This window comes from Leptodactylus fuscus, chromosome 11 (genome assembly GCF_031893055.1).
Source record: "Leptodactylus fuscus isolate aLepFus1 chromosome 11, aLepFus1.hap2, whole genome shotgun sequence".
Classification (NCBI taxonomy): domain Eukaryota; kingdom Metazoa; phylum Chordata; class Amphibia; order Anura; family Leptodactylidae; genus Leptodactylus; species Leptodactylus fuscus.
Window position 1 is genome coordinate 41127890 of NC_134275.1, and position 12967 is coordinate 41140856.

A 12967-nucleotide genomic window follows, 5' to 3' on the forward strand; every position below is an offset into this window, starting at 1 on the left:
TGTTTTTTTTTCACCATTTGTGACCACAATTGGGCACTGTGTTTTGTTTTGTTTTTGTTTTTAACTAGGTAGGTACAAAATTGTGGCCTGTTGCCACCACTAGGTGGAGCTTTCAGCCTTAAAGGGTTATTAGTAGACATGAGCAAGTATTATTCGATCGAGTAGGTATTCGATCGAATACTGTGGTATTCAAAATATTCATACTCGATCGATTACTACTAGCTATTCACAGTAAATATTTGATTCAGAACCAGCGTTGATTGGCCGAATGCTATACAGTGTATAGCATTCGGCAAATCAACGCTGGTTCTGCAGCAGACTCGTCCTTGCTAGTCGGGAGAGCTGGCAGCTTGCTGTGATGAAGGAGCGGACTTTTTCTCATAGGAATGAATTGACCAGTGTTGATTGGCCAGTGTACAGCATTTGGCCAATCAACGTTGGTTCTGCCGGAGGCTCGTCTGTGAGGAGGCGGAGTCTAAGATCGGACCACAGCAGTCTCCATTGTGGTCTGATTGCTGTGTCTGATACACTGGCCAATCAGCGCTGGTCAATGCATTCCTATGACAAAAAAGTAAGCTCCCTCGTAAAAGTAAGCTGCCAGCTCTCCTGATTAGCAAGGATGAGCCTGCTGTAGAACCAGCGTTGATTTGCCGCAGGCTCATCTTTGCTAGTCGGAAGAGCTGGCAGCTTGCGGTCATGAGGGAGCTTACTTTGTATCAGCGCTGAACAGTTAATAGACTATAATGGGGTCCGTGCGCTTTAACTGCAGAGCTCTCCTCCTAAACACTCTCCTACTGCTACTCGTGGACTTGGTGACTCTCCTTTAGTCGAATAGTGGTTTCCCCTGAAACGAGCATTTTTTCCCATAGACTACAATGGGATTCGATATTCGATCGAGTAGTCGAATATTGAGGCTCTACTCAAAACGAATATCGAATCTCGAATATTTCACTGTTCGCTCATCTCTAGTTATTAGGTTTCTACAATTGATTACCTATTATTTAGATAGTCCAACAATATTTGATCTGCAGAGGACTGATTCCCACAGCTCATCTGTACCAAGACCCATTATTGTTTACATCCCAGAATCCGGGCAGTGATCTGCGTGGGGGTTTGGGGGCTCTGTATTAGTGAGCTTCAACCTCTTTAAATGGATCTAAAAAAATTATTAGAACAGACAGATGACCCTAAAAAAATTGCTAAAGGAGTTACACATATGTATTCTTCTTAGGACAAGCCATCGGTATCCGATTGTTCCTTTTCTCTTAGTACTGGTGCCAGCTAATCAGTGGGGTATGGGATGTAGGAGCCCAATTACTTATTGGATCATGGGTGGAAAACTTACCAAACTGGTGCAAGATATGTTTGGGTTTTTTTTAGCTTTTGCCGCAGTCTCATAATGTTCATGAACACTTTACTTTCTTTTCCAGCTTAATAAAGAACTGGAGAAGGAGAGGGACAATCTACGTCTTGAAAGCTTGAAGAACAGGTGAGTCTCCACCTTCCGTTTACAGGTTTCTGGATCTTTCAGACCTCCAATAGGTCTCACTTCTTGTCTTCTGTTTGCAGTAAGAGCAGCGATGAGTTGAAGCAGCAGAACTCGGAAATGTCAGAGAAATTAAATGTGCTTCTGTCTGAGAACGCCGCCATGAGGTTGGAGCTTGGGGACCTCCATAAGAAATTGGAAATGGCTGAACTAATGATACAGCAGGTAGGACAGAGAGATCTCATATAAAATGGGGGTTCACATGCCATAGAGTTCATTAGGATTTGGTAGGATATGGCCCACAGTTTGTGAACTCCTGTTCCCTTTGTTCTTACCACATCAGTGGCCAACTATTATTTTGTATAGATTTAATCTTTGACTCCATTTTTATTTCCTTCTCTAGTTTTCCAATCAGACAGGAGCGCCTGATGTAAACCAGCAGTTGCGTATGGTCATTGAAGAGCGAGACCAACTCGGCACTCAACTAACACAGGTAATTTCTGTCCATTCACCTCTTTGCAGATGTCTTAGAGAAGCCAAACTTGATCCTTGGCAGTTCCATAGCCTACTGTTTCATTTATAAGGGAGCACATGGGACCCCTGTTTTCATGATTGTTTGGGTCCCACTGGTCAGATTCCCACTAAACAGTTTTCCCATGTTATGAATAGGGAATGGCTTATTTTACTTTATGCTTAAACGGGTTTTATTAAAGATTTTTCAATAAAATACAAAACGATTAACAAAAATGAAGTCGAGCGACAATGAAGAAGCATATAAGTCCGCGGGCTGGGAGGCCAAAAAGACCCCCCTCCGCACAAACCAAATATAGCCCAACAAGGGAAGGAAAAAGGGAAAAGGAATAGACAAGAAACAAACAAACACAAGACGAAGACTAAAAAAACCACAACGAAAGCAAAAGAAGGAAAGAAGAAAAGGAGAAGAAAACAGACGGCCATGTCACACTCAGGCGAAGGCAGCAGAGAAGGCAGACGATTCCTGGAACATAACCCAGGGACGCCAACGAAGTTCAAACTTGGAATAGTCAGGGGAATCTTCCGCCACCAAGGTCTCCATCCGCTGAATAAGAAGGAACTCCTGGAGGAACTCAATCAAGGAGGGAGGGGTAGGGTTGCGCCAGTGTCTTGGGATGACGGTCCTGACGGCCACAAGAAAGTGCCCCAGGAGGTCCTTCTTAATCTCCGACAGCTTACCAGGGATAACTGACAGAAGTGCCAGCTGAGGAGAGACAGCCACCGAGCGCCCACTGACCCTGGAATACAAAGAAAACACCGCGTCCCAAAAGGGGCGCAGAACGTCACAGTCCCACCATATGTGCAACATAGTACCCCTAGCGGAGCCACAGCGCCAACATAAGTCCGGAACAGCGGGAAAAATCCTATGGAGAAGCACTGGACACCTATACCACCGGGACAGAATCTTATAATTCCTCTCCTGAGCGCTACACGGGAGGGCCAGCTTGTGAGAAAGCAAAAAGGACCGGTCCCAATCCGCAGATGACAAACCCACAGGAAGGTCGGCGTTCCAAGCGGCGACGTAGGGAGGGAGTTCCGCAGTGACATCCGAAAGGAGAACATCATACAGTAGCGAAAGGGCGCGAGGGGGGGGTCTGACGCCCAATATAGGATTCTAGGGCTAATGGAGGAGAAGAGAGGCGAGGAGTGAGCGAAAACTGCTTCAGAAAGGACTGGAGTTGGGCGTACTCCAACCACGAGAGGCGCAGGTCAGGATGAGAACTACACAGCTGGGCGAAAGGAAGGAGCGGAGAATCACCCGACACCTCCTGGAGACAAGTACAATCCACTCGGTCCCAGCAGAGGAACCGGTCAACCGAGCAACCAGGAGGGAACATAGGGTTGTCGAAGAGGGGAGTTAAGGGGCCCGGAACACGGGCCAAGCGGCCAGAAGAACATACCAGATCCCATACTTTCAGAAAATGCGAAGGGAGAACGTAGAGGCCGGGGGATTTAGGACGAAAGTGCGGAGGGATCCATGGCCAAGAGGATAGCAAAGACGAAATCAGATCGTATTCGATGGAAACCCACTGCTTATCATGGCGACGGAACTGCCAATCGAACAGACGAAGCAAAACCGAGGCACGATAGTAAAGGCGCACATCCGGGAGACCAACGCCACCCCTATATTTACGCCGAACAAGAGTACTGAACCCAAGTCTGCTCCGAGAGGAACCCCACACAAACTTCCCAAACAATGACTGCACCCTGGCTAAGAAAACGCGTGGGAGAGGGATGCTTATTTTACTTTAATATTTTTTTTTTAATTTTTTTGTTATGCTGTCCTGGATCAGGACCAACACCCAGCTTGCAGGTCACTCAACCTCCTCTCCAGTTTTCACATGTGCTCCAGGGGTTGGCAGACTATATTATAAGCCCCCACAGCAAAGGTGTCTACATGTGAAAATGGAAAGGAGGTGAAGTATCAGGGGGCTGTGTCCTGCTCCCGATCATGTGATCCAGGGTAGAAAACCTGCCTGAAATCCTCAGGTATGCCATCAAATACAGAATCCCAGAGGAAGTAAGGTTTGAATCACTGGAAAATGTGTATTTGTATACTATATATTATACATTGACACTCTAGAGGTGACACTTGGATCTTTCCAATGTCCAAGCCTATCCATGGTGATGTGGATTCATTTTCTATGTTTCAGATGTCTGATTCCCTCCAGCAACTGAGAGCAGAACGGGACCAGTATGTAGAGAAATTGAAGGATGAAGGTGCAGTTTGGCAAGAAAGAGTCCGTCAGCTGTCTGAGCAAGTGAGTTTCCTCTTTAACGGATTACAGACCAGAATGCAAATAGATTCCTGTATTAGACCTTCAAGATTGTGGATGAGATTACAACAAACTATATTCTGCAAATAGACCTCTTACAGGAGATAGTACTATACTCTTTGGCACTTGACTAAGTAGATAAGTTTTTGTGTATAATCTTAGTCTTTTGCTTTATTTCTACACTATTTACAAGCTAATATGTATTACTATTATTTGTAGATTCAGACACTCGGCCAGGAAAAAGAGAGCGCTCGGGTACAGGTTGAGCAGTTGGAGACCAGAGTGACAGAGTTACTTCTGGCATCAGGTATATATATTTAATCTACATAAAACTTTGAGCACATTAATACATTACATCTCTTTTAAAGAGATGAGCGAGTAGTATTAGATCGAATACCTCACTCCCATAGGAATGCGTATAAGCGGCCGAACACCAAGGAGTTAAGCGCAGTGAATATTCGATGCACTTAACCCCTTGGTGTTCGGCCGCTTACACGCATTCCTATGGGAGTGAGGTATTCAATCGAATACTACTCTCTCATCGCTAGTCTTTTACTGATCCTGAGTTACATCCTGTATTGTACTCCAGAGCTGCACTCACTATTCTGCTGGTACAGTCACTGTGTACATACATTACATTACTTATCCTGTATTGTACTCCAGAGCTGCACTCGCTATTCTGCTTGTACAGTCACTGTGAACATACATTACATTACTTATCCTGTACTGATCCTGAGTTACATCCTGTATTATACTCCAGAGCTGCACTCACTATTCTGCTGGTGCAGTCACTGTGTACATACATTACATTACTTATCCTGTACTGATCCTGAGTTACATCCTGTATTATTCTCCAGAGGAATGCAGAGATTTCACCTCTGAAGCCCAGATCATTTTGACTGCAGCTTATGCTGATAATGTAGACAGGTTATTCTGTAAGTAAATTGTGTTCATAGTTTTAAGATCTCTGTAACCATTCTTTTATACAGCAGCAGAACCAGCTGACTCCGAGCCTTCTGCACCCCAGGGTCCTTCTGAAGTAGAGTTGGCACTTCAGCAAGAAGTTGAAAAACTACATCAGGAGTTCCTTGAGATACAATCCAGGTATCAGGCTCAAGTACAGGACAACAGCCAGTTGAGCCGCCTCAACCAGGAGCAGGAGGAGCGGATCCTTGAGTTAGAGAAGACTTTGCAGAGGCAGAGCGAGGAAAATGTAGATAAACAGCAGATCCTGGAAAACATGCAGAGCGACAAAGCCACAATCAGCCGGGCACTGACCCAGAACAGACAGCTGAAGGAACACCTAGCCGAGCTGCAGAACGGATTTGTTAAACTGGTATGTCACATATTGTGTCAGATTTTCACTAAGTATATCCAGACCTGTGGACCTGCAGCCTAAAGAGCGCTGAGGTTAAAGTTGTTTTCTAGGCTCTAGTATAAGCAGACCCAAATACAAGCAGAGACCCCTGATTTTACCCCCAAAAAACTTGGAAAACCTATTGACTCAAGTATAAGCCTAGTGAGGGAAATGCAGCAGCTACTGGAAGATTTCAAAAATTAAGAGAGATCCATAAAATTACATTAACTGATCACCGATCTTTACATTAAAAATGAATTGATAGGGCTGCAAATGCAGACACATATAGGACAGGTATAGGACACACATAGGACCTGCTCCATAAATTGCAGCTCTTCAATTTGGCCCAGACACATGGCTGCAAAAGCAACGGCATCTGTGTACGGGCCCATTGAAATATAATAGTCCAGAATTTTATCCACCATTGCAGATAAAAAGTCTGGTCATGTGCATTACAGTTTAGTAACTCCATGTGCCTCAGGTTAATAGCAGTTAACCCCATCATGTCCCTTACATTAACCCCCTGCGTTCCTCACATAAAGGATACTGATATGTGAGAGACATAGAGGTAATAATTATTATATTAAACATTATTAAGGCACTTAATTATTACCTCCATATGTCTCACATATCAGTAACCCTTATATGGGGCACACGGGTAATGTGAGGGACATGATGGGATTAACTGCTATTAATGTGAGGCACATGGAGTTGCTAAAATTAAATTAATAACCCCAAATGCCTGACATGAATAGGAATTGTAACCCCAGTATGCACCTGTGTGTTTTTTTTTCTTTCACTTCACTCTCCTCTTCCTCTCCTTGATGCAAACACTGGACAGGGACCTGCCACCTCCCGGGCTTTCATCTCTCTTGTTAGTGAATGGGGGAGTGTCCTATATCATTACTGTAGCAATCACTGAAGGACACTCCCCCTTCACTTAATTTATGCAGGTCCTTGCAGTCCTGTGCTCCATGACTCGAGTATAAGCCGAGGGGGGCTTTTTCAGCATAAAAACAGTGCTGAAAAAGTTGGCTTATACTAGAGTATATATGGTAATCTATTATCAAGATAGGTCATCAACTAAAGATGGGCAGGGGTTTGACACCCAGACACCGGCTGATCATATGTTTGAAGAGTGGCTTTGTATTGTAGCTTGGTATTGTACCTTAACCCTTTCACTTAAATAGGACTGAGCTTTAAATATGTCACATGGCCTGTGAAGCAAGAGCAATTCTCAGGGGCCACTGCTGCCTGTTTGAACAGCTAATCCTTGGGGGGCTCCAGGTGTGAGAATCCGTTCCCCCCCGTTCCCAACAAATCTTTAATTGGTGACCTATCCTTAAAATAAGGTGTCGATCAAAAAGTCCTGGGGAACCTGTTTTAATATTTGTTTACTTTTTTTCCTGTAGACAAACGAAAATTTGGAGCTCACAAATGGACTACAGAGTGAGCAGCATGTGAAAAAAGAACTGGCCAAGAAGTTGGGTCAACTACAGGAGAACATAGGGGATTTTAAGGAGCAGGTGAGCCTATGGTCAGGGGGGTTACTGGCAGGTCTCCCTTCCTCCCAGTATTGCATCACTGACCGTCAGTATATGGTTTTTGTCTTACAGCTTGCAGCAAAGGAACAGGATGTGCAGCTGCTGCAAACTCAGCGGGATGAGCTGTCTGCTCACCTCCAGCAGTACGTCGCAGCGTACCAACAAGTCTCCATCGAGCGGGAGGAATTCCAGAGGCAATACCTGCTACAGGCCCAGCTCATGGACAGACTGCAGCATGATGAGGTGCAGGGCAAAGTCAGCGCAGAAATGCACCTAAAGGAGCTGCAGCAAAGCAGGGTGAGCTGTGCAGCACAGAAGACTGTACCTAAACTCTTTCCATATACATGTTACACCAGATTAACCCATTATAGCTCAGTGCTCATCACTAATAAAAGATTGCGGTCATAGTTGACTTATATACCACACAAAATGTCACGTTGATGTGATATACACAGTATGACCCTCTGTTGTTCCTACTGGAAATGAATGTATAAATTGACCACATGGCATTACCACTCTTTGTCATTAGATTCTGCCCCAGGCTGTATATTTGTTTTCAGGAGTAATAATAAAAGGGCAATACCATTAGGTATTCCAAAATTGTTGAAAAAACTGTAAATAAGGCTATGTTCACATCTATATCAGATACTCTTGTCAGGAACCTCCATTACAGAGTCCATGTAAAATCTTGGATGAAAAGACGGAGAATATAAGTTACTTGACACGTGCCATTAGGGCTAGTTCACACGGGGTTTTGCATGTACACATTCCATCGCGGCTGCTGCGACGTGATGCCAATGAAGTGCACCAGCATTCTGCGATGGATTAGGCCAAAATGAATGGGCTAGAGCCTCACACCTTGGCTGATTCATCCCTGTAATCCGCGGCAAGATAGGGCTACTAGCAAGCGGAAAAAAGAAGCGAGCAGTTCCCATTGAAGTTAATGGTAGCAGCGGATTTTGAGGCGGATTCCGTGTCAAAATCCGCTGCCAACTTGCCCCATGTGAACTAGCCCTCATAGTTAACGGGGTCCCTCAGGATCGGTCTTTCCTGTTCAGTCTTATGGAACAAAGAACAGTTTAAACAATGCAGATGTGAACGTAGCCTGAAATAAGCCGTACCCTCTGATCTCCCACCGTGCCCCTTCTGATGTTTACCATGTCCTTTTAAGGTCCTATCTCGACACACAGGGAATGTCTGCTTAGCCAGTGACCCAGTGACTAGATGGAGCGATGACCCCTTAACCAGGGATCGGCTAAGTGGGCATGTCCTTATAGAGACTCAGTAAGCATCTGAATGGTTAAAGCAGGGGTCAGTGAGACAAGTACACAGTCTGGGCCAGATTTATTTGTCACTCATTCCTTTTGGAACTTTCCATGACCTACATCTCTACTTTTAAAGGAAAACCTGGAACTTCTTACCAAAGAGAACCAAGAGCTGAAAGCACAGATGATGCAGATTCGCAACGAGCCAGAAAGCAGAGCCCTGAGCCGCATGGAAGGTAATAAGAGTCAGGTGTTCTTATTTCATTTCTTGGTGGTGAGGGTCAAGATTTAACCATATATCTGTGATCCTCAGGGGACGGCGTGGAGAGTAAAGTCTATGAAGACGAAACCCCTAAAACATCACTGGTTATTCCTGAAGATTTTGAAAGCAAAGAAGAAATGGTTAGTCTTCCATTCAGATGGGTCTTGGTCTGTCTACCAAGGTGTCTCAGGCAGAGGCTGTTCTTCCATTAGTGATGTGAAGGTCCGACACTCATAGACTTCTCATCTTCAGTCTGCCATGCTTTGCTTTTTCTTCTGCAGATGACATTCCTGTCTTCCGCCCTCTCCAAGTTACATGGAGAGCGGGATGAGATGGAGCGGCAGCTCATGGACCAGAAGAGGAATTGTCAACAGCTCCTGCAGCAGATCTCTGAGCTCAGACAGCAGCAGATGTCCAGTGCTCCACATCACTCCGCAGGTAGAGGATGATCACATGGCCTTGTTACTCCCGATACACCAGACTGTCCTCCAGAAAGAAGAAAACTGTCATACTAATGTCCATCTTTCCAGGCTCTTTATTGGGTTGGAGGTTGACATAGAGAGTAATTACCTGTAGGTGACACTAGAGAGACAGTTTTACGTCCTTTGGGTAGGTTCACACAGTAATTAAGAGACGATATTTGAGGGGTTTCCTCTTAAAAATCAATGGCAGAATCTGACTTCCATTGGAAGGCAGTGGTGCAAGTGCCTTTTTTCCAACCCTCTGAGAAAGTATGTGCTGCTCAATCTTGCTGTGGTTTCCAAGGCTCACACTTGATTTTGCCCCGTGGTATATGACTAATCGGCATACAAAATGCTCTGGAAAGCCAAGGCTCAGCTTCAGCTTTCTGCTGCAGTTTCCTGGGGCCATGAGAGGAATTTGAAGCTGAAGATTGCCTCAAATTCTCCAAATTCCTCTGTGTGAACTTGTCCTTATTTAAGAGAACTTATTTACATGTTTCTATACCAGCTGCGGCTTCTGCAAGAAGACCTCAAGAGCAGACTTAGAAAATGGCTTGTTGGCCACGGCCACCATGTTTGTCATTGTCCCGCACCTTTTTGAGGGGAGAAAAACCTTGACTTCAGTTTCTGATGGGCACTGGGCTGTCTGGTAGGTAGAGAGAAATCTTGCTCCTGGCAGCTGAGTGTCAGTAAGGGCAGTCCATGAATGCCTAAAATATGCTAGCTCCAAGGTTTGTGAGGGCCCTTTACCTTCCAGAGAAAGCTTATGTATGATAGACTACGTCCTACATTTGATGTCATAGTAGTACTCAACCTAATATACAATGCTACTAGCTCCATTCTCATTGAGCTTCCCTATGTGTCTTCCTGACAGTTCCAGGTATGGAGAGTGTTCCTAGAGAGGTCTATGATGCTTTACAGAGTGCCATGGAGAAATTGCAGGTAGGTGTTATCCCAGTGTACAGAGATCTTGCTCTTGGTAACAATGTCATCATCATATTCACTTTTCTTATTTCTTCCAATTTTTGCTCTTAGTTCCGCTTCACTGACCTGATGCAGGAGAGAGTAGAACTGAAGGAGAGAGTGGAAGAGTTGGAACATCGGTGTATCCAGCTTTCCGGGGAGACTGATACTATAGGTCAGTGTTTTTCTATGTACACCTACATAATATGTTTGTCATCCAGCTGAAAGGGACCTTTGTGAAGCCTAGTGAGCTGTTGTCTGTAGTCCCCTGCTCTTGTCTCAGGGGAAGGACACATCTACTAAAATGATGCCATATTGCAAGGTTAGGCCACCACTTTCTGAGTAAAGGAAGGCTGTTGGGTCTATTTGAGACACTAAACCAACCACAGATCCTTATAGACCGGTGACATAGTGTCTCAAATACAGCTATTATAACTCTGCCCAAGGCTGCAGTTTATGAAAAAAAACTTTATACTTACTAAGGGATGAGTCTCATTGGTATTTTGTCAGGCAGCCCCAGCACCTGCACGGTTTTTTACTGGAAATATGCCTCGTCTTCACATCACATTAGTCTGAGGTCCGGCACACTGGAGCTGAGGTGTACCATTCCAGTTTAAAGGGTTTTTTGTGCAAAAAAATTATTTTATTTTTTTTAAGTCTGTTAGTGCTATTAATGGGTTAATAAATGCAGCCATATACCTTATAGCATGTTTTGAGTGATTTCTGGGTGTCACTGGGGACCCCTGGTGTCTTCTGCTTTTATTTACCTAATTCTGCTTCCTGCTATGCAACTTCCTAACCCCTCCTTCCTCACTCCCCCTCCGTCACAAACACCCCCTCCCAGGCTCTCTAGCTATCCCATCCTTCCCTACCTACTCAGCCCAACCCATAGTATATACTTACCCTTCACATGTCTTCCTGTGAGACAGCCCCGTCTCCTCCTGTACTGATTCAGTCTTCTTCAGCGATGATCAACATTTACTGAGCATGCGTGTGCAGTAGAGGTGAAGTACCCACAGCGGTGCGCGCCCACTGCTTGGAGAAGAGCGCACACCCTGTCGAATCAGTACAGAGGGAAGAGCTGTGTCACCGGAAGAAGCATGTGGAGGGTAAGTATAATGGAGTGCATAGGGGGAAAGTAGTAGTGACTAGAGATGAGTGAATACTATTTGAAACTCCCATTTCGAATAACACGCTCCCATAGGAATTAATGGATGCAGACGGCACACAAGGGATAAGCGGCCAGACGCCGGCAAAGTCTGCGTGCCGGATGCTTCCATTCATTCCTATGAGAGCGTGCTATTCGAAACGGGAGTTTTGAAGAGTACTCGCTCATCTCTAGTAGTGACTATATGTTTCTGGAAATGGATTTTCACTGAATAATCAGATAATGTCCCTGGGGTGGGATCACATGACTGCCCCAGGGATATGGGTAAATATGCATTTTTTATTACTAAAGTTTTTTAGAAAGTAGGAGGGGGGAGGGTGTTTAGACTCTGTAGAGATTTCAGATTATCCCGGACTACCCCTTTTAATGAAAAGAGCAAGTGCTTGGGAATACCAGGAGTCTCGTGCGTCCGTGGATGGAGTTAGGATAGGGCTATTTGGAGTGACTTATAACTCCTAACAAGGTTCCTTTAATGGGATCTAACCTCTCAGACCCTGCGAATGATTGGGATTCAGCACTGCACTTTCTGCATAGCATTGCTCACAGTCGCCAGGTAACTGCACTATGGCCTTACTTAAAGTGATTGTCCAAGGCCCAGATATTGATATTGATTAAGTCAGCCTTGTGTAGTAGCCATGCTGACTGGGTGTTAAGCTGCAGTAGTGCAGCCCACTAATACTCAGGGCATGTTCTGTTCGTAAAATGTGTAGATGTAGTTACTACTTGTGTTGACCTCACAGTCTTCTGACTTCTGTCTCTAGGGGAATACATTGCACTTTACCAGAGTCAGAGAGCAATCTTGAAACAACGACATAAAGAAAAGGAAGAGTACATCAGTCGACTGGCCCAAGACAAAGAAGAGATGAAGGTTGGTAAACCCAAATGTTGAGTGTTGAATGAGAAACCATGGTTGTCAGCAGACCCGTTCACTGTCTGTCCTCTTTCTGCCCAGGCCAAGTTGTTGGAACTGCAGGTCTTGGTCATGAGACTGGTGACAGAGAGGAATGAATGGTACAAAAAGTATGTGGAAATTACAAAAGGATCCAAGGAGTTGGGACACATTGCTCAGGGTGTAGATAGGCCAATGGAAGTGGATACGACTACTGCGGAAGGTAAGTGACACGGGTGGGTTAAACTGATTGTCAAGCTCTACAGTTTGTGTGCTGTGTTTACTCGGATGTACTAAGCTCCACTAGATCATTGTGGGCACCAGGCATGCTCAGGCTATAACAGATAAGGGTATAATCTGCCAGGTTAACCCCAAATCTTGCTCTAATGGAGTTTTTGGTGTTGTCACTCTTGATGATGATTAAGGGCTTTGATACCATCCTAGTAGGACTTCTTAGGAACAAGTTTTGGATGTTCAGCTGGTGGGGTCCATCCTCAGGAACCCTTACTGTTTGTCACAACATGAAGACTGTGGCAGCGCCAGCTCCTCCATGTTTACAGCAGCCCGTTCCTGCTGTCATAGTATACATTTGCTTATGTGTAGCCATCGTAGAGTCATCATTGCACTGGATGGCGGTGGTCATTAGACTCCCACTCAAGGTTGGACCATCAAGTCTTACTGAGGAGAGCAGAATTGATCACAGCCAGTTTCTGCCTCTGTATCTGCACCTGCATTCAACACTTTCAGCACCTGTGAAATAGG

General features: G+C 45.0%; 1 protein-coding gene across 4 annotated transcripts in view; it reads left to right on the forward strand.

Moving 5' to 3' along the window:
- Positions 1 to 12967, forward strand: part of GOLGA2 (golgin A2) — a 34945-nt gene that overhangs the window by 18530 nt on the left and 3448 nt on the right. For 3 of the 4 annotated variants that reach the window (XM_075259538.1, XM_075259536.1, XM_075259539.1), the window contains 15 exons: positions 1431 to 1489; positions 1570 to 1711; positions 1890 to 1979; positions 4174 to 4281; positions 4516 to 4603; positions 5286 to 5632; positions 7066 to 7179; positions 7270 to 7494; positions 8599 to 8698; positions 8776 to 8864; positions 9006 to 9162; positions 10060 to 10127; positions 10221 to 10323; positions 12078 to 12184; positions 12269 to 12428. In XM_075259538.1, coding sequence (XP_075115639.1) covers positions 1431 to 1489; positions 1570 to 1711; positions 1890 to 1979; positions 4174 to 4281; positions 4516 to 4603; positions 5286 to 5632; positions 7066 to 7179; positions 7270 to 7494; positions 8599 to 8698; positions 8776 to 8864; positions 9006 to 9162; positions 10060 to 10127; positions 10221 to 10323; positions 12078 to 12184; positions 12269 to 12428 — 1957 coding nt within the window. The remainder of the gene's footprint in view (positions 1 to 1430; positions 1490 to 1569; positions 1712 to 1889; positions 1980 to 4173; positions 4282 to 4515; positions 4604 to 5285; positions 5633 to 7065; positions 7180 to 7269; positions 7495 to 8598; positions 8699 to 8775; positions 8865 to 9005; positions 9163 to 10059; positions 10128 to 10220; positions 10324 to 12077; positions 12185 to 12268; positions 12429 to 12967) is intronic. The other variant, XM_075259537.1, reaches the window with a different exon arrangement.